The 26,232-nt window shown below is 43.0% G+C and overlaps 1 protein-coding gene across 1 annotated transcript in view; it reads left to right on the top strand.

The window, feature by feature from the left end:
- GRTP1 (growth hormone regulated TBC protein 1) overlaps positions 1 to 26,232 on the top strand; it is a 110,470-nt gene that overhangs the window by 33,173 nt on the left and 51,065 nt on the right. Inside the window, exons 3-5 of the mRNA XM_006851550.1 lie at positions 8,252 to 8,410; positions 17,063 to 17,187; positions 21,897 to 21,993. Of these exons, the coding sequence (XP_006851613.1) occupies positions 8,252 to 8,410; positions 17,063 to 17,187; positions 21,897 to 21,993 (381 nt within the window). The remainder of the gene's footprint in view (positions 1 to 8,251; positions 8,411 to 17,062; positions 17,188 to 21,896; positions 21,994 to 26,232) is intronic.

Raw genomic sequence — 26,232 nt, 5'->3', positions numbered from 1 at the left:
TACTTCCAGCTCATTTGCCTCAGTCACTTTATCTCGTTTCTGGACATGTGCAGATATGGTCATCTGCTTCTGGTTTTTGGGCATCTTCAGGGGTTATCTGTGGACTTAATACTTAGATGGGTGTGTATTTTGGTATTTTTTATGTTTTCTGATTGCCTCCAGGTAGATGTAATCAGGAAATGGGCTTCCATTTTCACTCTTCTTCTTAAGAAATTTCAAGATGCCAGTGTTGGTCATTGTGATGTAACTTAGGATTTAATTTTTCGCCTATTTACTTTTTTGTCTGCTTGTCCCGCGCCACAATCCCCGTTCAGGCCTTTTTTCTAGTTATAAACAGTTCAGGGCCGGCTGTGTCTGTTATGCACTGCCGTTCAGTTTTAAGTGGAAACTGTCACTTTAAATTTCCAGGAGTTCTGTGCGTATGCGTAGTAGAACCCTGTGGGATGGTGTGAAAGGATGTCCACTCCCTCAGGCAACTCTAGTCACCAGAATGGAGGTGTGCAGACAGGGAGAAACCAATGAACATATAAAAAAAAAAAAAGAAGGAAGGAAAGAAAAGAATGTCCACACCTTTATCTCCACGGTTCTGTCAGGCATCCATGGCTGCTCTGATCCTTTCCCCGCTGGGTCAAGATGGCGGCTCCAGGACCAGCTGAGCGTCTTGAATTAGAAAGCAATGGATTTCTTGCTTCTGCTACAAATTCCCCTAGCTGTAAGCCTTCTAACCTTCTAAATATTCCTTCATGTGTGGTTCAGAGTTCTGGAACCATCCCCTGAGCCGGCTTGGTCCTGTATTCTGTGTTGTTGCTGATGGAGCGCCTTTACTACACTTCCACCTGATCCGCCATCTGGTTCTCCTCGAGGCTGTAAATCTTTGTGGGAGCGGAAAGCCTCATCTGTCTCCCGTGGAGTGGCTGGTGGGTTTGAACTGTGGCCCTTCTGGTTTGCAGTCTGGTGCTTATCTGCAAAGCTCCCACAGCCGCAAGTCCGGTTGCTGTCAGTTTCAGCTCGTGGTGGCCCTGTGTGTGTCAGAGGAGCACTGTGCTTTGGCGCATTTTCTTTTTTTTTTTTTAATTAAATGTTTCTATTTTGGATTGAGTGAAAGTTTACAGGGCATATCATCAGCTTCACATTCAACCATTCATATAGCTTGTTTCATTACATTGATTATTATCCCCACTATATATCATCAGTTAACAGTGTTTCTCTCTATCCTCTTTAGCCTTTTTTTTTTTTTTGGATGGGGGGACTTGCCTTTTTGGAATTTACAGTCTCAGCTTTTAGGGAAGGGTTTTACATTTTTCTGTGGATATCCAGGGCTCATGTATGAGATTACTAACAAGCATTACTGAATAATCAGATGAGGGACAGTTTGCTATGTCTACTAGGTGGCTAAAGTCTGATCCTCAGAGCCTATGGTTTGGACGGTCAACAATTGGCACATTTTCAATGAGTGATTTTTTCGAAGTAGATTGCAATCTCCTGGAAAATTGTTGCTGTTGTTGTGAAGTGCTATCGAGTCGGTTCCAACCCATAGCCACTCTGTATAGGGTTTGCAAGGGGCGGCTGGTGAATTTGAACCACCAACCTTGTGATTCAAACCGACCCTGCAGTCCAGTGCTTGATCCACAACGCCCCACCAGGGCTGCCTTCTGGAAAATGGAGTATTTCCTGTGTCCTGGTTCCTTTTCCTATAGATTTCTATCATCAGGAAATTTCTAGCTTCTTCCTTCTGTATTTATTGTCATTGAATGTGTTTCTGTAAAATGAAATCATTCTCAGTTTTGAGAGTTAGCTGAAAAACCTGAGACAACTCAAAATACTTCTGGCTAATATCATTCCGGTCACAAACAATATAAACAATAATCATTATACCAGAACTTGTTGTTAAGTGCTATTGAGTCAGTGCTGACTCAAAGCAGCCTTGTAGAGGGTTTCCGAGGGAGCGCCTGGTGAGTTTGAACCAGAGACCTTGCAGTCCAGTGCTTAGCCTACAACACCACACCCAGACTCCATACCCAAACTTGCAGTGGTGATGGGCCGTGGAGTCGGTTCCGACCCATAGCGAGCCTGCACAGGATCTCCAAGGCTGTCCATCTTGACAGGATCAGAATGCCTCATCTTTCTCCCGTGGAACTGCTGATAGATCCGAACTGTCAACTTTGCAGTTTGCTAGCAGCTTAGCTTAGCTACCAGAGCTCCTGAGCCCAGAACTGGTGAGAATTTAATGAAGTAAATTGAGTGTGAAGGAAACACAGCTCTTTTTTGCCTCAGGTATTTCTCCGATTTCTCCATATTTCTGTGAGCTGGAATCCTTGACGTTGTGGATTTCTGTTTTGTGTACGGGAAATGTTACATGAGAGTTCTGGTGTGGTGGGCCATCAGTTCGATTCCAACTCAGAATCATCCTCTAGGACCTAGTAGAATGGCCTCACAGAGGGGTGTGGGCTGTCATGCTTTCCGGAAGCAGGTTGTCAGGTTTTTTCTCCCACTGACCCTGCTGCATGGGTTCAAACTGCCGACCTTCCTGTTAGCAGCTGAGCGCTTAACTTTAGCTCCTCCAGGACTCTGAAAACTCCCATAGCCTCCCTTAGGCCACCATTTCTAACCTTCCGATAATTATCTGGAAATAGCCCCTGCATTTGTAAGTCAGGTGATCTGTCCCGGCTATGAGATCACGTGACTTAGGTGTGCCTTCTGCACAAACCTGTTTGCTCCCGCTCCTCTTCCTGTGACCTTGGCCTGCCCTTGGACTTCTGCATTTGCCTCACCTGTAGGTTCTTGTCACATGTGTGGACATTCTGTTGCTGAATAATGAATTGCTAAAACTGAAGGCATTTCTAACCCTGCACTGAGCATTTTTAGAATATGTTTTCCCTAAGAGAGATACCCACAAATCCCTTGTTAGAGTTGAGACAGTCTCTTGGAAATTATTAATTAAAATAGATGTATGTAAACGCCCCTGACACCACGCTTGGCTTCGAGTTTGCCTTCAAACTGATGAGGGAGTGAGTATGAGCATCTCTCTGCAGAGATCTCGGAAGACGCAAAACTGTGAACCACTCAGAGTAGTTCTAAGGCAAGGAGCTATTAGCTTAGGACTTTGCATTTGTAGAGGTCAAAATGAAGTTATGGTAGTGTAGAGACTAAGCTCTCAGTTGGTAACCGGAAGATTCGTACTTGGAACTCATCAGCAGTTTCATGAGGGACTAGATCCCGTGATCGTCTCTGCCCTATAGAGTTACTAGACTCCTGGTCTGCTGCTGTAGGAACAGCACTGGATTGCGAACCAAAGGGTCAGCAGTTCAAACCCACCAGCTGCTCCTCAGAAACCTGTACAGGGTTGCTATGAGTCAGAATTGACTCGATGGCACTTAGCTATAACAACACAGGGTTGCTGTGAGTTGGAATCAGCGTAATGACAATGGGTAATAGAGTCCAACAATGTGAAAGTTCCCCAGAGTAAATGGGGGAGCCCTGAGGTTACATAAAACGGGCTTCCCACAGAAGGTGCTTGCTGAAGTCATCCTTGAAGGAAATACTGTCTGAGTCCTGGCTGTGAACCCTAGAGGAGAGAGTGGCCCTGCCCTCTAGGCTTTCTGAGATCTTCATAGGAATAGGCAGCCTCATCTTTCTTCTGAGGAGCAGCTGGTGGGTTTGAACTGTCAACCATGTTGTTAGCAGTACAGTGCTTAACCCATTGTACCACCAAGACTCCTTATAAGGAGGAGGATGTTGTTAAGGGCCTTCACGTCAGTTCTGATCCATAGTGACCCTGTGTAGCATTTCTGAGTAGCAGCTGGTGAGTTTGAACCGCCGGCCTTGTGATTCAAACAACCTTGTGGTCTGGTGCTTATCCTACAATGCCATACCAGGACTCCTATATGGAGGATTTGTTGTGGTTGTTAAGTGCTGTTGAGTTGGTTTCGAATCATAGAAACCCTGTATGGGGTTTCAGAGGAACAGCTGGTGGGTTTGAACTGCTAATCTTCTGGTTCATCGTCCACAAGTGCCGCATCAGGAGTCTATATGGAGGTTGTTGTTGTTGTGAAGAGCCGTTGAGTTGATTCTGACCCATAGCGACCCTGTATAGGGTTTCTGAGGAGCAGCTGGTGAGCTTGAATCACCTACCTTGCAGTTCAAACAACTTTGCAGTCTGGCGCATTAACCCACAGCGCCACACCAGGACTCCATATGGAGGATGTTGTTGTTGTTGTTAAGTACCATGGGTCGGTTCCGACTCATAACAACCCTGCACAGGGTTTCTGAGGCTGTAAATCTTTTCAGGAGCAGAACGCCTCATCTTTTGCCTTTGGAACCACTGGTAGTTTCAAACTGCCAGCCTTGAGGTTAGCAGCCCGATTCATAGCCACTACGCTACCAGAGCTCCTTATATGGAGGATAGGAATTGGGAAAACCCAGGGCTTTGAATTGGTTTAAATTGGTTTAATCATGGCCAATGTAGCAAAGTTGGAACAGACCCGAATTGATCAAATACGGGTGTAGCAGAATGGGGAAAATTACAGGCTGAAATTGTGGAATGGGAGCCGGGTAAGAGACTGAGTGAGCCCTTTTAGGAGCCAGATGCAGGAGACTGGGTTATTTTCAGGTGTGTGGAGAGCAACACACGTTCAGCATGGCGTACTCAGCTACCATCTTTGAGCCAGGTACCACTGTTTCTGACTGTGCCACTGAGAGATTTCGTGGCTACATGACACTCATGCTGAGATTAAGTTTCTTGTAGGGCATCTACCCACAATGTTTCCTGTCCTGGTTTCATTCTGATTCACCACACTTGGGTCCATTCTGCTATTGCCATAATTATGGGTCATGACTGAGCTGGGAAGAACCCTTTTGAAGCCTTGTATCAACCTTGACAATCTGGTTCAGCTGGAAGGAACAGACTTGGATGTCCCAAGGGCAGAGGTTGAAAGCCTAGGGTGGGATGATCACTAATGAGGCTCTTAAACATCCAGCCACAGAGGTGAGGTTTGTGGGAAAGACAGTGGGGAGTGCTAATCTTTCGAATGCCTTGAAGATAGAGGCTGGTTGTGGTTGTTGTTAGCTTACCTTCCAGTAGGCCCCTCACTACGGCAAGTCCACACACAGTAGAATGAAACACTGTTTATTCCTGAGCCAAACCTACGTTGTTGTGGTTGATGTTGTTAAATGCCATCCAGTTAATTCTGACTCATAGTGACCCTGTATAAGGTTTGTGAAGAGTGGCTGGTGGGTTTGAATTGCTGACCTTGCAGTTGGAAATCCAGTGTTTACCCTACAAGCACCACACCAGGATCCTATGACAAACCTATCAATAGTCAAAATTCCATATATGCTTGCTAAAAGGAAGGGTGAAAGGTTGAATCTTGAGGAGACGGTGGGGAGCTACCTAATAAGAAGAAGATTTGAGTAGCTGGGATAGGAAGAAATGAAATAGGAAAATAATGAAAAAGCTAGATAGTCCTAGGAGTTCAATGAAAAGTCCTCATGTAGGTTAATGGGCTGGACTGCAAGGTCGGTGGTTCAAACTCACTAACCACTCCTCGGAAACCCTATACAGGGTTACCATGAATCAGAAATGACTGGACAGCACTTGGAAGTGAGAAGTGAGGTACTGGATGGTCAGTGCACTTGGTTGTTGTTAAGTGCCCTTGAGTTGGTTCTGATTCACAGCTACCCTATAGAGCAGGGGTGGGGAACCTTTTTCCTGCCAAAATTGATGACATCATTCGTGAGCCATACAAAATTATCAGATTAAAAATTAGCCTGCTGTGTTTGGTCAAACGTTTAATGAGCCCACTCCTAATGTGATGGCTGGAACTGTGGTTGCCTTGCAGGGCCAGATGTTCCCCAGCTGTGCTGTATAGGGTTTCCAAGGAACGACTGGTGGGTTTGAACTGCCAACCTTTTTGTTAGCAGTCCAGTGCTGATCCTACAACGCCACACCAGGACTTGTAGTGACCCTGGAAATACTATTCACAAACCCTATACACCTGATGGACTCAAAGTGTGGCACTGTAGGATCAGCACTGGACTGTGAACCACAAGATCGACAGTTCAAACTCACTGACCGCTCTGGGAGCGTAGTGGTTACGAGGTGGGCTGCTAACCTCAAGGGCAGTAGTTCGAAACTACCAGCTGTTCTGTGGGAGAAAGATGAGACTTTCTGCTCCTGTAAAGATTTACAGCAATGGAAACCCTATGCAGGGTCACTATGAGTCAGAAGTGACTCCATGGCACATAACCACCACCACCAGCCACTCCTTGGAAGCCCTATACAGGGTCACTATAAATTGGAACCAGCTCAACTCTCAACACCACTTAAAAACAACAACAAATGTATCTGATATGTATCTATGTTAACTCATGTAACCATCACAATACCTTTGTGAGGCAGATAGTATTGTTTACATTTTATAGATGAGAAAATCCAGAGGCAGAATGAATAGCATTGCTCTATAAGGAGAACTGATGTGGCGCTGTGGCTGGACTGCAATCCGCTTGAACTGGGAGGTTTGCGGTTCAAGTTCACCAGCTGCTCCTCGGAAACCCTATACAGTGTCATTATAGGCTGGAACCTGACTCAACAGCACTTAACAACAGCAACATAAGTAGAAAATGGAAGGGAGTAAAGAGATAAAAGACTAAAGAAAATAAAGTTTATGACATGTTGCTGTTAAGTGCCGTTGAGTCGGTTCCTACTCTTAGCAACCTGTATAGGGTTTCCGAGGCACTGCTGATGAGTTTGAACCCGCTGACCTTGTGGTTCAAACTGACCTTGCAGTCCAGTGCTTTATCCCACAGTACTACACCACGATGTATGCTGTTGTGGTTATGTGCCGTGGAGTCAGTTCTGACTCATAGTGACCAATGGGGTTTACGAGGCTGTAAATCTTTACGGGAGCAGAAAGCCTCATCATTCTCCCACGGAACAGCTGGTAGTTTCAAACTGCTGACCTTAAGGTTCGCAGCCCAATTTGTAACCACTACGCTCCCAGAGCACGATGTGTAGTTGTTAGAAAAAAGGAACAAAAAACTTTCTCATATGGCTGTGACTTTTCAGCCTTCTGAGCTCGTTTCTCTCTCCTTATCTGTGCTGGTCCCCTCACCTGCTTTCACTGAGGGCTTTAGTACCCTCCATCCTACAGTCATCGGGGTCAATATCAGTGTCCCTAAATGTGACCCTTCTACAGTGATATTGGGAAGTCTTTTGTGTACCCCCTTACCTGCCCACCCACTCCCATGAGCACCCACCTGTGTAGAGCTCAAAACACTCAAAAGCTCGAACCGTCCAGCCACAGCCTTCTGTCCCACCTGTCACTCCATACCATCACGCTAGTCCTTCAACTCCATTAAAACATTCAGGTGTTTGAAAAATGAAATGCATTCTTTGCTTTTTGAGTTCAACTGTTACTTAATTTCAAGGCGATTTCAGGTTCCTCTTTGCTTGTATCACTCAGCCCTGTCTTCACGTTTTTAAAGGTAGTTCTCCACTGTGTATCTGCATATAACTAACTTTGCTTTTGCCACACTGAGTCTGTATGCCGGGTTTAACTCCTCTGTATGTCATCAGCATTGAGCTCACCGTGTCTGTGAGGTGGGTGGTGAGTGGGTGGTGGATCAGCAGTGACCAGAGCAGCCTCTCGCGTCATCTTGGTCATCTGATGTTGAAGTAAAAATATCTGATGGATATGGGAGTCCTGGTGTGGTGCTGTAGGATAAGCAATCGACCACAAGGCCAGTTTGAACTGCAAATTTGGCGGTTCAAATTCACCAACCGCTCCTCAGAAACCCATTACAGGGTTGCTATGGGCCGGAACCGATTTGACAACACTTAACAACAACACTGTAGTCTGCCTAATGCCTGCTCTGTGTTAGGAAGCGAGAATAGGATTTTATAGAGTATATATGTAACCGTTTACAAAGAGTATGGTGAAATTGTGTGACGTTTTATGTCCTTTAAGTATTTTATTTAGGGAGAGAAATGATGAACGCTGGTGTGGTGTCGCAGCATAATGCGCTGGACTGCCAGGTTAGTTCGAACCGCAAGGTTGACGGTTCAAGCTTACCAGCCGCTCCTTGGAAATCTTATACAGGGTCACTGTGAGTCGGAACCCACTGGACAGCACTTAACAACAGCAACAACAACAACAACAGAAGTGTTGACATTGATTCCATTTTGACTAAAGGACTTTTTCTGAGGTTTCTGCCCTCCTTTAATACTTGGTGGTCCATTTTCCCTCTGTTTCAGTCAAGCGCTACATCCGGAAAGGTGTCCCGCTTGAACACCGGGCACGTGTGTGGATGGGGATGAGTGGAGCTCAGGCCCAGATGGAACAGAATCCTGGCTATTACCACAGACTTCTCCAGGGAGAGCGAGATGACAGCCTAGAGGAAGCCATCCTGACAGGTACCCCGGCTGCTTGTCCCTCTAGTCAGCACGGTTTTCTTGGAAGGAAGCAAGCTGGTCAGGCAAGCTTGTCAGCAAGGAACTGTGTTTGCAACTAGTGTTTAACGTCAAAATGTTGGTGTGGAAACTTACAGTGTTAAAGATGCATCAGCTGATTTTAATTTGCAATTATAGTTTCTCAAAGTACAGTGAAAGAGTGGAGTGTTCGTGAGAGGAGGGCATTATTTTCATTCATTCCACAAGTATTTGAGGACCTGGCTTAGCAAATGCTATTAAAAAGACCAGCTGTCTTCCACGGAGACATGCTGGTTGTTGATGTTAGGTGTCGTTGGATCAGTTCTGACTCAGTGACCTTATGCACAACAGAATGAAACAGTACCATGCTCACAGTTGTTAACGTTTGAGCCCATTGCTGACACCACTGTATCGATCCATCTAATTGGGGTCTTCCTCTTCTTCACTGACCCTCCATTTTACCAAACATGAAGATGTCCTTCTTCCTGATAACATGCCCAAAGTATGAGAGACGAAGTCTTCCAGCATGATGTCAAGACGCATTCTGACTGCACTTTTTCCAACACAGATTTGTTTGTTCTTCTGGCAGCCCAGGGTTTTTTTTATTTTTAATGTTTTATTGTGAATTATGTGATAGTTTACATGGGAGAACATTAGCTTTACATTCATCCTATCGTATATCGTTTCATTGCCATGGTTACAATCCCCTCCATGCATCATCAACCAACCAAAGGGTATATCCTAGAAGTCTGTCCCCTCAGTTGTCAGCAGACAGCCCCTCTCCTCCTCTGTGTCTAAAGTCCCCAGCTGCTCCATCGCTCCATGTCATCGTCTCTGCCTCCATCTCTGGCATCACTGCTTCTCTGGGTAGGGGCCCGCTCTTCTCCCTTGATGGTCCCAGGGACCTCCACTCCTAGATTGCAAAGTTAACAACTCCCCTCCTTGTTACAAAATGTCTGCCTTTACAATTCCAACCTTCACAATCAGTCCTGATAACAGTTATTCACTATTGTATCACAAGAGACCCATCCGCATTGCATTTTATCAGCCCCGCCTAGACAGATTGGATACTACTCAGAGGAGATTCTACCTTCCTCCAGGCCCTCCTCCAGGGTACTTTTAATGTTCCTTTCCAACACAGTAATGTGAAATGCATGGATTCTTCTATGATCTTTCTTTGTTCTCTGGCCAACATTCAACATGTATATGAGGCAATTAATTGAAAGTACCATGGATTGGATCAGGCACACCTTAGTCCTCAAACTGGTATCTTTGCTGTTTAACATTTTAAAGAGCTCTTTTTGCAGCAGATTTGCCTAAGGCAATATGCCATTTGACTTCTTGACTGCTGCTTTCATGATTGGATCCAAGCAAAATGAAGTTTTTGACAACTTCAATCATTTCTCCATTTATCATGATGCTATTTACTGGTCCAGTTGTGAGGATTTTTGTTTTCTTTACTTTCATGTGCAATCCATACTGATCTTCATCAGTAAATATTTTAAATCCTCTTCACTTCCGGCAAGCAAGGTTGAATCACCTGCATATCGCAGGGTAATGATTCTTTCTTCAATCCTGATGCCATGTTCTTCTTCAAACAACCCAGCTTCTTAGATTATTTGCTCAGGATAAGATTTAATAGTATCATGAAAGAATATGCTCTGGCACACACCTTTCCTAATTTTAAACTATTCGGTGTCTCCTTGTTCTGTTCAAACAACTGTGTCTTGGTCTATGTACTGGTTCCTTATGAGCACAGTTAAGTATTCTGGAATAATCATTCTCCTCAATGTTGTCCATAGCTTGTCATGATCCACACAATCGAAAGCCTTTTCATAGTCAATAAAGCAAAATAAACAGCTTTCTGGTATCCTCTACTTTCAGTGGAAATCCATCTGACATCAGCAGTGCTATCCCTCGTTCCAGCTCCTCTTCTGAATATGACTTGAATTTCTGACATTTCCCTGTTGATGTACTGTTACAACCGTTTTTTACATTATCTTCAGCAAAATTTACTTGAATGTGATATTAATGATATTGTTTCATGATTCCCATATTCTGCTGGGTCACATCTCTTGAGACTGGACCTCAAAATTGGTCAGGTAGCTGTCGTCCAAATTCCTTGGCACTGATGAGTGAGTGCTTTCAGTATTACATCAGTTTGTTGAAAGATTTCCATTTGTATTTTGTTAATTCCTGGAGCCTTGTTGTTTGCCACGGCTTTCAGTGCAACTTGGACTTCTTCACTCAGTACCATTTGATTCTGTTTTTTAAAAAAAGATTTTATTGTGAATTGAGTGATACATGGGAAAATATCAGTGTTACATTCATCCTACTGTATTTTGTTTTATTGCAACTATTACTGTTATGCCCAGAATTCAGGGTCCCCAAAGACCACCCAGGAGCCGTGTACTGATGCAAATACATAAGGGTTGTTTAATCAAGCTCGAGCCAGGTCTCTAACCTTATCCGACATTTCGGAATAGGGAAAGAGCCCCGAATTCATTGTCTGCAGGGTTTTTATAGAATTTTCAAACAGCTCAGGTTTCTCAGCTTTACAATCTTTGGATTGGTTAACAATTGGCAAACTATGAGATGTTACAGTTTAATTGGTCAGGACTGGTGGTCTTTGTTCTTAGGCTAGGGTAAAGGAAAACATCTGGCCTCTGGCCTTGAGCTGCCTGACTATTTATGCATATATCATATTCTTGGAGCTAGAGTACGTGTTCAGGCTAATGTACAGAATGGAGATTGACCTTGCCTCTGGAGGGAACTAATAACTGAGGCCTTGTCTATTTAAAATGCTTTCCTGAGCCTGACTAGAGTTTAGTCAAGCAGTTTCTAGGTAGGCAAAATCAGTTTGGTCCTTACATTACAATTCCCTCCGTGCATCATCATTCAACAGCATTTGCTTCCATTCCCTCTGGTTTTTTTTGAATGTACACAAATACACAGGAATATATAATCATTTAAACAACAACCAGAATGCACATTCTGCAATCCTGCCTCCTGGCTGCCAGCACTCAGCCTTTCTTTTCCCGTGAGTCTGGAGTCCTCAGCTGCTCCTTCTCTCCATGTCCTCATATCTGCCTCCATCTCTGGTGTCGCTACTTCTCTGGATAGGGTCCTACATTCCGCTCATGCTCTTCTCCCTTGATGGTCCTAGGGCCCTCTTTTTCTGGAATGTAAGATTAACTACTCCCCTCTTTTTGTTACAAAACTTTTATCTTTAGGGATTGTAATCATTGCAATGAAATGATGAGTGTAAAACATGTTCTCCTGAGTAAACTGTCACTCAATTCACAATAAAAACTTAAAAACAAAAACAAAAAAACTTTTACATTTACAGTTGTGACAGTTGCAATTAGTCATGATAACAGTTACTTACTATTGAATCATACGAACCTTAGCCCTATCTCCTTTCACCAGACCCGTCTAGACAAGATGAAAACTATTCAGTGAAGACTCTACCTTCCCTGCCACAATCTGAAACTAAACTCCCTCTTGAAAACTTGTAAGCCAGCCACATCATGCCTTTATTGTCCCCCACCCCCACCCCATTTTAGGTAGCCAATGTCTAAGTTGCCTGTCTCTGTCAACTCTGTGTACAGAGGAGATAGGATAAATATTCCTTCCCTCTCAGCTGGTATTTTGAGCTACTGCATACATAATTATAGGTCAAGTTCATCAAATTGTACAAATGTACACTTATTTCCTTTATCAAAAATTTTTTATCTTCTTCTAGTCGAGTTCTGATCTACAGTCCATCGAAGCTAGGTCAAAGGGGTACTATCTGCAGATTTGAGCATTCTTGTGCATCTCCCCTCACTTCATATCAGCTGACACTTTAGGCTCAGCTCTAGCCCTCCATGGCTGTGTATGTCCCTATCCATGGACCCAGGAGTTCCCAGGTCTCACCATACTATGTACCAACCAGCCTTCCTCTTCTCTCTCTCATCTCTAGGTTGACAGGAGTCTGAAACGTGGTTGAATTCAGCCCATATCTTCATTGCTGCCTTTCCCACTTCAACTCACCAGTAGACCAGTGTGGTCGCCAGCAAGCTTACATGTCTGCTCATGTGTTCCTTTTGAGTTTCAGTCTTGGGGGGAGGTTTTCCTTCAGTACCATCAGTTCTTGATTATATCCTACCTCTTGAAATGGCTACACACTGACCATTTCTTTTGGGTATAGTGATTATGTGTATCCCTTCCATCTTCTTTTGATGCTTTCTGCATCATTCAATATTTTGCCCATCGAGTCTTGAGGTTTGAATTTTTTCTTCAGTTCTTTTGGGTTGACAGATGCTGAGGGTGTTTGTCCCTAACTCCAGCTTTTTGCATATTTCATTATAATATATTACTTTGTCTTCTGAAACTGCCCTTTGACATTTTCTGTTCAGCTCCTTTGCATCCTCATGTCTTCCATTCGTTTTTATCTTCTGTACATTCCAGAGCACATTTCAGGGTCTATTCTGGCAACCAGTTTGGACTTTCCTTTCTTATCTGTCTTTTTAATGACCTTTGGCTTTTTCACTGCTTTTGATGTCGTTCCACAGCTCCTCTGGTCTCGGCTCATTAATGTCAAAATTGCATCACATCTGTTTCTTAGATGGCCTCTAAATTCAAGTGGCGTACATTCAAGGTCATATTGCATCACATCTGTTCCTTAGATGGCCTCTAAATTCAGGTGGCCTCTACATTCAAGATCATATTTTGACTACTCTGCAGCTTTTTAAATTCTCTTCAACTTCAAACTGAACTTGCTTACGGATGATTAATGTCTGTTCTGTAATCTTCCCCTGGCCTTGTTTTAGCTGATGATAATTGAGTTTCTCCACCGTCTCTTCCCACAGATGTAGTTAATATGATTCCTGTATCTTCCATCTGGCAAGGTCCATATGTTGCTTCAAAACGGTATTTGCAGTGAAGAAGTCGTTGGTTTTGCAGGATTCTATCATGCAATCTCCAGGGTCATTTCTATCCCCAAGGTCATATTTTCTAACTGTTGATCCTTCCTCTTTATTTCCAACTTTTGCATTCCAATCACTAGCAATGATCAGTGCATCCTGATTGTATGTTTGATCAACGTCAGACTGATTCTTCAATTTTTCAGTGTCATCATCAATGGCATTAGCAGTCGGTGTGTAAATTTGAGTAATAGTATTAACTGGTCTTCTTTATAGGCATTTGGATATTATGCTATCACAGACTTCATGATAGATCTTGAAATGTTCTTTTTGACCATGAATGGAACACCTGTTTGTTGTTCCCAACATAGTAAACCACATGACTGTTGGATTCAACCAGTTACCATTCCATTGCCACTCACTAGTGCTTTATGCGTTCCATTCCACTTGTGATCATTTCTAGCGTTCCTAGATTCGTACTCAGACATTCCATGCACTGATTATTAATAGATATTTGCAGCTGTTTCTCCTCAATTTGAGTCGTGGACCCTCAGCAGATGAAGGTCCCGGAAGCTTTGCTGCATTCACACCATCATGGTCAGCTTTGCTTCGCCTGCTGGGTTTTGAGTGCCTTCTAACTCGAGGAGCTATCTTTTGACACTATATACCTGGCAGTGTTTCGCTGCTGTTCATAATGTTTTCATCTTCTGACACTATATCTGACAGTATTATACTGTGATTCAGAAAATTTTCAGTGGCTAAACATTCAGAAGTGGTCTGTGTCTAGCTCTTCCTAGTCGGTCTCGTTATGGAAGCTTTGCTGAAACCTGTCGACCATGGGGAACCCTGCTGGAATGTAAATTACCAGTGGCATAGATTCCAGCATCACAGCATTGTGAGAGTCACCACTGTATGTATGGCAAACTGACAGGTGAATGGGGAGGAATGCTTGGGAGAGTGAAAAGGTAGCCAGTGATCAGTAATAATAACCAATTACTGTGGTTTCCACTCCAGCTCATGGGCAGGCCCCTGTGTCAGAGCAGAACTGTGAGGTTTTCAGTGACTAGATCACCAGGCATTTCTGTGGATGCTCAAACCTCCAGCCTTTCTGTTAGCACTTGAGCTTGTTAATCATTTATGCTCCCCAAGGACTCCGTAAGCAATCATAATACAGTGGGATCAGTGCCATAAGGGATTTATACCTAATATTGTTGTTGTTGTTAAATACCATCCAGTTGATTCCGACCTGTCGCGATCCTGTCTGTATAGGTTTTCCAAGGAGCAGCTGGTGAGCTTGAACCGCCGACCTTGTGGTTCAAACTGACTTTGCAGTCTGGCGCATTAGCCCACAGCACCACACCAGGCTCCACACCTAATATTAGCACATGTCTGTTACCGACAATCCTGTATATAACCTGAAACAGTACATAGAGGTATCTTTTTTTTTTTTTTTTAATTAACTTTATGATCGTCGAAACAATTTTTTAAGCATGCTGATATTTTTGGCCTCTGATTTCTTTATAAGGATCTCAGGTAGCATAGTGGTCATGAATCGGGTTGCTAACCTCAAGGTCAGCAGTTCAAAACTACCAGCCAGGAGAAAGATGAGGCTTTCTGCTCACATAAAGATTTCCAGCCTCGGAAACCCTATACAGGGTCGCTATGAGTCAGAACCGACTCTCCATGGTACACAGCCACCACCACCAGTGCTAAAATAGGCTGGTGCACTGGACTACAAGGTCAATTTGAATCTAAAGGTCAGTGATTCAAGCTCACCAGATGCTTCTTGGAAATCCTATACAGGGTCATTATGAGTGGGAACCGATTCCACAGCACTTAACAACAACAGCAGCTAGATTTCCTCAGGCGCAGAGTGGAGACAATGTACTTGGTTCCAGCTTCTAACACTGCAGGAACAGCCCTCGCTTGGTATGTGTGCAATCTTGATATGTACAAGGGAACTTCCAAAAGTTCATGGGAAAGTTACGTTATCTTTTCAGTCTATTTTTCCATGAACCTTTTTGAAGCCCCTTTGTATGTTATTGTTAAGTGCTGATGAGTGGGTTCTGGCTCGTAGTGACCCTGTGTAGGGTTTCCAAGGAGCTGCTGTCTGACCAATTCACACTAAACACATCCCAGTTCATACTGGTAATCTACAGTACACAGTAGCAAACATCAGTATTGTAATCCAGTTAGGGCCACTAGAATCAGGGAAGCAAATTTACTTGCTTAACATATAACCTCTTTGTTCTTCTACCTGTCCATCAGATTAACATATAAAAGTCAACTTTAAAAATTCATGAAGTCAGTAGGGATGAAGCCATAGTTTCATCTTGGTGAGCTATCAAAGTGCCTTTGTTTCATTTTTGGTGCAGGGTCAGAGATGCTGATGTCCGGCTTGAGAGCACGATGGTGAAAGATGGAGGAAATAGGGTATCTCACTAAGCAGGAAAGGGTCCTCCTCTGTACACAAAAGTCAGCTATGCGGAGCTTCCTTAGCCCTTAGTATTCTGTTTTGTCTTGTTTATTCTGAAAGGGAGCTCTGGTAGCGTAATGGTTACGAATCAAGCTGTGACCCACAAGGTCAGCAGTTCGAAACTACTAACTGTTCCGCAGGAGAAAGATGAGGCGTTCTGCTCCTGTAAAGATTTACAGCCTCAGAAACCCTGTACAGGGTCACTATGAGTTAGAACCGACTCCACCATTCTGAAAGGGAATTGGGGCATGCTCTAATTCTTTCTTCTTTGGACCTTTGCAATTATGAGACATTTCTGAAGTTTTGTGTAAAATAGTCTATAGATATTTTCCATCATGCTAGAGTTGAGACTCCTTCTTAGCTAAGAGAGCTTTCGGGAAGGAGGGGGACACTTGAGAGCAGAGGTGGGTGTGGACCCGTAAGGTTGGCAGTGGGCAGGATAGAGGAGTTGAGGTGTTTCTGGGCTTACTTAGCATCTTATACCTATGAAGGTAGGAGAACCTCCAGCAGCATCAAGGCCATCACTGATTCTGAGAGCAAGAACTGTTGGGACTCGTCCTCGATCCTCCCAAGCTGCCTCTAGGAGCAGGAATGCCCTCTCCTCTCCTTCTGAACCAACAAACTCCAGGGGACATGCTCAGCTTGGTCTCTTTCCTTGAGTTCAGGAAGCTGCTGGTAAATCTCACCCACATGGAGCGAAGTCAGGCTGTTTTTAGGTCTACTCCTCATTCTTCTTAAGAAAGATTCCTTTCCCAAGAAAGATCAGCCTTCTTGATTTCTATTTCTGGTTCTTAATCTTACTACTTACTCATCAGAATCACCTAGCAGGCTGCTTTTTAAAAATCCCAGTTTAGTCTAAACCAGTTAAATCAGGAGTCTCTGGGAATAGGAGTAAACCAGTTACATCAAGAGTCTCTGGGAATAGGAGTAAACCAATTACATCAAGAGTCTCTGGGAATAGGAGTAAACTGGTTAAATCAGGAGTCTCTGGGAATAGGACTAAACCGGTTACATCAAAAGTGTCTGGGAATAGGGCTCCGGCATGGTTTCTTTTTGTGGTGGTGTTTTTTTAAGTTCACAGAGTGATTCTTGATTGAAAACAATTTTTTAATCTTAGACGGAATCCCAACACACCCCAGGTGAGGTCTGGGGATCTCCCGTAGTGCCAGCTGCACAAAGTGATTCTGCATCTATGTTAGATCAGTGTGTTCTTTCTGTCTTTTGAGTCATTTCTGTTCATGAATTTTCTTACAGATATGAACAGGACCTTTCCCGACAATGTAAAATTCCGAAAAACTTCTGATCCCTGTTTACAAAACACCCTGTACAATGTGCTGTTGGCATATGGTCATCATAACCAAGGTGTGGGATACTGCCAGGTAAGCATCGTGGAAACCCTCATAACTAGTACACAATCAGTGGGAAGCTGGTAATAGTGAGAACACCACAAATTTACAACAGTGATGTTTGCTAGGCTTAAGTTAAATGTTCCTTTTCTAATCCCATTTAAAAACTGCCTAAGTCATAATACCTTGATCAAAGGCTATGGCTTTAAGTGTCTTCCAGTGAGAGAAGCAGTTGAACAATGACAGTGTTTTAGTGACCAGGTGGTAATTAACATGGATGAGACTGGAAAGTTGGGAACCAGGAAGTAAATCATATGGTTGCACTATTGTTTTGAATGCAAAGGGAATCAGAACCTGAATTACCTTCATGCAAATTGTGTGTGTGGTGGTGGTGTTAGGGGTTGCGGTGCCCCACTGAGCTTACATTCTAGATGTCAGGCCTTTTGTGACTTTAAAGATAAGGGTCAGATATGTTTCCTTGCCTACCAATTTCATTCTGTCTTGTTTTTGATCTGTGTAAGTTAGCATGTAAGCTTAGAAAAAAATCATTTCTTGTTAGTCTTTGAAATGGTCTAAGCTCAAAAGCATCCAAAGGGTTACTTTTATTCATAATAGAGAAAACCAAGAAGAGTCCCTAATTGTTGTTAAGTGCCACCAAGTTGGTTCTGAGTCATAGCGAACCTGTGTAGGGTTTCCAAAGCTGTAAATCTTTGTGAGGCTGGAAGCTTCATCCTTCTGTAGAGTAGCTGATGGGCTTGAACCGCTGACCTTGTAGTTCCATAGTCCAGGGTTTACCCTGCCCAGCCACCAGGCTCTCTGAGCACCTAAGTAGGGACACCATAAGTCACACTTAGTCTGGTAATGAGTGTGTGTGCATTTGGTTGCCGGATGCCTTTTTCAGTTCTGTCTGCTCCCTCTAGAGCAGAGGCGACCGACCACCTGTGATGAGAGCAGGAGGCAGCTGTTTTGCCAACACGGGCTTTGAGGATTCCTGGCAGGGCTCTGGGCTGCACAAGACTTGCCTCTGTGAATGTTTTAGGAGAGCCCTCTCTGAATGAAAACAACAGATGATAACCCCATCACCATGGTTTCAAGAATCAGACGCATAGCTTTTCCTGTGTTTGAAGACACATGCTCACATGTGCTTAGAAGCAGCCAGGCTGCTTAAAGGTTACATAAGAGCACAGCGAATGAAATCCATCCGCAGTTTAAATCCAACATTCGTATGTGGACGATGGCTCCAGAGACTACTTGTCAACACTAGGCAGGCAAATGTGCTTGGTTCATTACATAAAATTTGAATAAACTTTTGTCTAAAATTTGGGTTGCTTTGGCAACTTGGGTCCCTGCTGGCACAATATTTGTCAGTCCTCTTTGGTACAAGCAGAAAAAGTGAGTTCCAGAGGGAAAACGCAGTCAAGGAATAAAGCAAATCGGTTTGAAAACACCAGCAGCAGCGAAGAAAAGGAATATGGACTCCTCACCACTGCATCTAAATCGTTCATAGGATTAGAGTTTTACAGTACCAGCTTACATGTGGGTGGTGTCCGCATAAAGATGAAGCAGGATGGGCCCATTCTTCTCAGACAGAATGTCTGTTATTCTTTGCTTTTATTACTGTTAAGTTATTATCCAGGAACAAGGAAGAAATCCTTAAATAGAGATTTTCCTGCTTTTCTCACTGGGAATTAAAGTCATAAACTTTTTTTCTTTTTTTTTTTTTTAAGGCATTGTGACTTAGGCGGTTTATGAATTGTACTGATAAAGAATAGAAATTTGGGAAACAGAATGGCCTAGAAGTGATTTTAAATTATTTCACTTACTTTTCTTTTGATTTAAAAAAAAATTTTTTTTTTTTTTAAATTGTTGTAAAACTATATACTCCTACTCTCACTGGTGTGGCGCTGTGGAATAAAGCACTGGACTGCAAGCTTGGTTTGAACCACAAGGTCAGTGGTTCAAGGTCACCAGCCACTCCTTGGAAACCCTATACAGGGTCACTATGAGTCAGAACCAACTTGATGGCACTTAACAACCCTAACTGTCACTTACTGTCTTGCTGTCTTGTTATTTGATGTTTTACATTTAGGACAGTTGTAACACACCTACTCTCGGGCTGTTTCGTGCATTCATGATGTCTATCTGGCAGTAACAAATGCCAGGTTGTGAGATGACAGTAATGTTGGCTGTGATTGCTAAGGTCATCTGTCCGCTAGACTGGGCCATCATTTTTAGTAGTTTGGAGGTTATGACTGGTCTAATTGTCATCCTCTGGTTTTTTATTTAATGTGGTTATGCTTTATTTTCTCATAATGCCAATTTCCCCACAACGAACTGGCCTTTGGGATTTACCCACGTTAATAAGTGAGGAAGTAGCGGTTGTATGCCCTCGAGTCAGTTCCAACTCATAATGAGCCCTGGTGTGTCGCTGTAGGTTAATGCGCTGGACTGCAATGTCAGTTTGAACTGCAAGGTCGGTGGTTCAAGCTCACCAGCCACTCCTCAGAAACCCTATCCAGGGTCGCTATGGGTCAGAACCCACTTGACGCTACTTAACAACAACAATAGGATTCCTGAGGCTGTAAATCATATGGGAGCAGAAAGCCCCATCTCTCTCCCGTGGAGCGCCTGGTGGACTCAAACTGCTGGCTTTTGGGTTAGCAGCGCAACACGTAACGCACGACGCCACCAGCGCTCCTTGGGTAAGTGAGGAGTGGGCATGTCACACGTTATTTACCAACTCAACAGAAAAATCACTTTCTTTTTTAAAGTCCACATCATTTTTTAATGTTAGCACAATTCTAGAAACTGCTGGCTTTTGCTCACGTGCATGTGTGTGTGCGCTGGTGTAAGCATGGAGTCATAATGTGCATGCTATTTTAGGTACTGCACCCCCTGGTTCAGCACTGTCTGCACGTTTGCCCTCGATGGTTCTGGAAGCAGCCTCTGTTCGTCAGTGCCGGTGGTCATGAGGGGCTCACCCTCTCCAGAGACATGCCTGTCTCTGGACAGATTGCGTTAGTTTCCTGAGTCACATTCTTAGGGTCTGTTCTTTAAGGTGGAATTGCAGGGTCAAAGCAGATGAAGGGCTCTGTGTACGTGTGCATACATGTGTGTACTTTAGCTCTTGATAAACATTACCACGCTGAGGTCTGGATTTCACTTACGATAATTGCCAGCAATGTGTAGGAATATTGGTTTATCTGCAGCTCATTCTTCTGAATTCTTTATCATGGTAATTTACCTTGTTGGTTTATCAAAGCTGGAGTTTTTATTTCCTTGATTACTAGAGAAATACCTATTCTAAAAAATCAGAGAAGAAAAAAAAAAAAAGAAAATAGAGTAGAAAATAAAGTCACCTGAAATCCAGTCCCCCAGAAATGAACACTAAGTCACCGTTGTAAATCCTTCCAGTTGTTTTCTCCCAGGACACTGGACTGTGAGCCACAAGGTCAGTGGTTCAAACCCACCAGCTGCTCCTTGGAAAACCCAGTACAGGGTCTCTATGACTTGGAATCGACTATGGCACTTACAGCAACAACAGCTGCTTGTCTGTGTAGAGTGTCGTATACTTAAATGTTTTCTGATAGCTACTAGCCTTTGACAGACATGTACGATGAGTCTTTTAAAAGTCTCCATCTCAAGATTCTTTCAATATTATCCAAGTGTCAGATAATACTGTTTTTATTAAATAATTTTATAGCCATTGCTATAGTTTACCCTCTACTAAATATTTTTTATGCTAGTATTGTTGTCATTAAGTGCCACTGAGTCAGTTCCAACTCATAGCAACCCTGTATAGGGTTTCTGAGAATCTACAGGTGGGTTTGAACCACTGGCCTTGCAGTTAAGAATCCAGTGCTTATCCTACAGTGCCACACCAGGACTTCCTATATACTATTGTTGTTTGCTAAGTAACACCAAGTCGGTTCTGACTCATAGCAACCCTGTATAGGGTTTTGAAGGAGCAGCTGGTAGGTTTGAACCGCCAACCTTGCAATTAGCAGTCCTATGCTTTTCTTACAGCGCCACACCAGGACTCATATATATGTTGTTGTTGTTGTTGTTAAGTGCCGTTCAGTCAGTTCCAACTCATAGCCATCCCGTATAAGGTTTCAGAGGCTTTTAAAATCTTTGCAGGAGCAGAAAGCCTCATCTGACTCCCACGGAGCAGTTGTATTTGTTGGTTTTTTTTTTAAACCAATTATAACTTATTTTATCTCAGGTTATTAGTTGTTGAAGAGAAGTCATTGATTGTAGTATTCTAAAGCTGTATGCAGAAGAGGGTCCTTTAAATGTTTCCTTTTTCTTCTTTGTCATGTAGACTTAAAAACATTATGGCATGGCAGATCATTGGTGTCTCTAAAGTTCTAAAAAATCATCCTAGAATATGTAAGTTTTAGGGATCGAGTAAAAGAAATTAGAGCTTTATGGTTAGCAGCCAAGGTGCCCTGGTAACACAGCAAATTGGTTATACTTTGGGCTGCTGGCCACGTGGTTGTTGGTTCAAACTCAGCAGTCACTCCATGGGAGAAAGATGAAACTTTCTGCTCCTATAAAGATTTACTGTCTCAGAAATCTTAAGAGTTACTCTACCCTGTCCTGTAGGGTATTAATGAGTTGGAACCGACTCGATGAGTGGGGTTTGGTTTTTACTTGGTTGGTTAGAAGGCAAACCATGAAAGAATCAAGATGGCTGAAAACTCAATGTGAATTTCTGTTTCTCACTTTTCTAATTTCAGGGAATGAATTTTATAGCAGGATATCTGATTCTTATAACAAAGAATGAGGAAGAATCTTTTTGGCTATTAGATGCTCTTGTTGGAAGAATATTGCCTGGTATGTCGGAAATTCCTACTGTATGCCTTAACTGTTTTGTTTCTGGTATTATTGAAATCATTCTGCTGACAAGTCAAGATTTAATTCAATCTTTTTTTAAAATTCAATCTTAATTGAATTGTTTGGGAGTTGAGGTTTAAAATCTTCTTGCAGTTGAGTGACAGAGAAGCAAAATATTTAGGTAGCTTGGTGCCAGCTAGAGCAGCCGGGCTTCTGTGGAGCCATTGCAGTTGCATCTTCTCTTCACATCCGAGCTCGTATGTGGCTGAGACCGTACACTGGAATCGTCTGTTACCCAGCCTGCGCGCTCTTGTATTGAGACTTGTAAGCGCTCATGGCAATTCCAATTAATAAATGTGTTACTTTACTCCAGATTACAAGATCTGTGAGAAGTCCACTGAGTTTCATGAGTATGTTGTTGTTGTTGTTAAGTGCTGTCGAGTCGGTTCCGACCCATAGCGACCCTGTACAGGGTTTCCGAGGGTGTAACTCTTTACGGGAGTAGAAAGCCTCATCTTTCTCCCGCGGAACGGCTGGTAGTTTCGAACCGCTGACCTTAAGGTTCGCAGCCCAATTCGTAACCACTACGCTACCAGAGCTCCTTTCATGAGTATAGTTGTTACTTTATTTGTGAATACTCAACAGAGAACAAGAATGATCAGATATTGTTACTAACGGTTTAAGGAGAAAGGTGTTCTTTTTGTGTTATTTTCCTTTTCTGCTTATTAATAAGTACATTTACCCTAATTATTACCAAAGCATAATGTAGAATCACTTTAGGAGCCAAAAGGTAGAAACAACGTAACCACTCACCAGTAGATGGGTGAATAAACAAAATGTGCTATACACACATACAATGTAATGTTGCTCAGCCAATAGAAGAGAAGGTCTTGGTCCGTGATGCTACTGTTGTGAATGGAGCTTGAATACATCAGGCTGAGTAACATAAGTCAGCCACGGAAGTATTGTATGACCTCCTGAGGGGGTTTCAAAAGTTTGCAAAAAAAAAAAAAAAATCTGTTATCTTTTCATTCCATTTTTCCATGAACTTTTTTGAAGTCCCCTTGAACAAGACAGCAAAAAAAAAAAAAAAAAGTATAGAGACCAATTTTTATTTGTGTTTGCCAGGCATTGGAGAAAGGAGTGGAAAAGGGGTTAACGCTGATGGAATAGTCATATTGATCAAGGGTAGGGCTATACTGTTGATTACTGTCAATAAGTTCAATAGCTGTAAAAAGTCGACGTGACGAAAGCGTGATAAATGTACTTACAACCGTGACAAAAAGGAGAAAGTAGCTATTGAGGCAACTTGTGTACAACCAACACCTCATGGGATTTGTTTCCTTAGTTTAGTGGTATAAGGTCATGGTTTCATAGAACATCCCATATAACTAGCTTGATGTAATGTGTCTAATATCTAATACTTCCATTCTATATAGCTTGATGTGATGTGTCTAATACTTCCATTCTATATAGCTTGATGTAATGTGTTTCATACTTCCATTCTACCTCCTAGGTCATGGCATAGTGCCTGCTGTCTTAAAAGCTTGCAAGTAGCCATCCACGGTACAATTGGTCTCTAGTTGCCTGGAGTACAAAGTTAAAGTTGACGAAGTAGTCCTTTATTCAAGTGTTTGGTTGTATCCATTTGTTAATGATACATGGGTGTTAAAAGGAAATACATGGGTATTTCCTTCTACAAGCCCATTAAGACTGCTTTTTAATAGGAAATGTAGGGTCTCTTTAGTTGCTGCCTTCATAGAGCAGACCTAGTGTGGTGCTGTAAGGGTAAGCACTCAACCTCAAGATTGGTTTGACTGCATCAATATTGTCTCCATTTCTCATTCTTGTTGCTTAGTGGTTCTTGTGTGAGGATGCTTGTTTTCTTTATATTGAGATGTAATCCAGACTGAAAGTTGTACTCCGAGCTTTATTGTCAAACGCTTCAAGTCCTCAACTTTGAGCAAAAAAGTTGTATCATCTGCACATCACAGGTTGTTAATGAGTTTCCCTCCAAGTTCTTCTTACAGCATCTCGGGTTATTTGCTCAGCATAAAGATTTCATATATATGGTGACAGGATACAATCCTGATTCACACCTGTCCTGATTGTAAACCAGGCAATGTCCCTTGTTCCTCTCATACGACTGCCTCTTAGTCTGTGTACAGGTTCTGCCTGAGTACAGTGAAGACTTCTGGAATACCTATTCCTTTCAATAATTTGTTATGATCCATAATTTCTTGTGATCCACGCAGTTGAATGCCTTTGTATAGCACTGAAACACAGGTAAACATCTTTCTGGCATTCTCTGCTTTCAGCCAAGATCCATCTGATGCCAGCAAAGATATCCCTTTGTTCCACATCCTCTTCTGAATCCAGCTTGAATTTCTCGAAGTTCCTTGTCAATGTACTAATGCAATCATTTTTAAATTATGTTCAGCAAAATTTGACTTGTGTGTAATACTAATAATATTGTTTGATAATTGCTGCATCGTGTTGCATCACTTTCCTTTGTAATGATGAGAAGGGTGTGTAATTATAAACCAAAAAAGCAAATCCTGTTGCCATTGAATCGATTCTGACTGATAGCCATCCATTAGGACAGAGTAGAACTGCCCCGGAGGATTTCCGAGGATGTAAGTGTCCTGGTGTGGCACTGTGGGCTAATGTGCCAGACTGCAAAGCTGTTTGAACTGCAAGGTTGATGGTTCAAGCTCACCAGCTGCTTCTTGGAAACCCTATAGAGGGTCACTATAGGTCGGAATTGACTCTCCAGCACATCACAACAAGTGTTAATGGAGGAGTCCTGGGGTGGTGCTGTGGGTTAATGCACTGGATTATGAAGTCAGTTGGAACCGCAAGGTCGGTGGTTTAAGCTCACCAGCCGCCCCTTGGAAACCCTATGTAGGGTCGCTATGTGTTGGAACTGACTCGATGGCACTTCACAACAGTAACAGCAATCTTTATGGAAGCTGACTGCCACATCTTTCTACCATAGAGCCTCCAGAACTTCTATACAGCTAAGCTACTGCTTAGTCCTTACTTAGTGTATTTCAGGTCCCATGCTAACATACACATGCTTATTCATGTCATTCTCACGACAACTGTACTACAGAGGCACAATTATTAAACCTGTTTTACAGGTAAATTGAGGCTGAGCAAGGATCATTCCTACCTCCTCCACACACAGAGAGGACAGGGATGGGCAACTTTGACATTGGCTACCCAGAATGGGGTGGGGAGGGGCGCGGGGGACTTCAGAGGCAAGAAGTAACTGGCTTACATGCTTTCAAGAGGGAACCTAGATCCAGAGGGTGTGGAGCAAGGTAGAATCTTCACTGAGTAGTATACATTCTGCCTAGTCAGGGCCGATGAAAGGAGATGCGGATAGGTGTCTTGCGATACAATAGTGAATAATTGTTATCAGGACTGATTGGAAGGGCTGGAAATGTAAAGGTAGACATTTGGGGGCAAAGGGAAGGAAGTGATTAATCTTGCAGTCTAGGAGCGGAGGTCTCTGGGACCATCAAAGGAGCAAAGCAGAGAATGGAACCCTACCCAGAGAAACAGTGATGCCAGGGATGGAGGCAGAGACGATAACATGGGGAGATGGAGCAGCTGGGGACTTTGGACCCGGAGAGGAAGAGGGGCGGTATGCAGACAACCAGGGGTCAGGCTTGTGGGGTATACCGCTTGGTTGATGGATGATACATGGAAAGGATTGTAACCATGGCAAGGAAATGATATATGACGGGATCAATATGAAGCTGATGTCCTCCCATGTAAACTATCACATAATTCACAATAAAATATTTAAAAAAAAGAAATTTAGGCTGAGGGTTTTAGACCCATGGCTGTATGACTCTAAAACCTCTGCACGTGTCCTCACTAAAGGATGTATGAGGGACACCATTAAAGAAAAAGACCCATGGTGTCTCCATGTGCAGAAGAAAGAAGAGAGATGAAGTCACTTAGACTCACTTAACCTAACAGAGTAATGGAACATGTGAACATCAGTCTCCATGACTCGGAGTCCAGCTACCATTACTAACTATTCTGAAAGGGGTCACATTAGAAGGTACCAGATACAGTGGCAGAATATATGAAACAAAACTCAAAATTATTTTTTTTAAATGACCTGATTTACTGGTCAGAAAGTGACTGGAGGCCCTTGGTCACCCTTCAAGTCTGGAAAGGAGCTTACCCTCATGGCCCAACTTTCAGCCAAGCAGTAGATCG

This window comes from Chrysochloris asiatica, unplaced genomic scaffold (genome assembly GCF_000296735.1).
Source record: "Chrysochloris asiatica unplaced genomic scaffold, ChrAsi1.0 scaffold00029, whole genome shotgun sequence".
Taxonomy (NCBI): Eukaryota; Metazoa; Chordata; class Mammalia; order Afrosoricida; family Chrysochloridae; genus Chrysochloris; species Chrysochloris asiatica.
The sequence above is the reverse complement of the archived record's forward strand: the minus strand, read 5'-3'. Positions and strand labels throughout refer to the sequence as shown.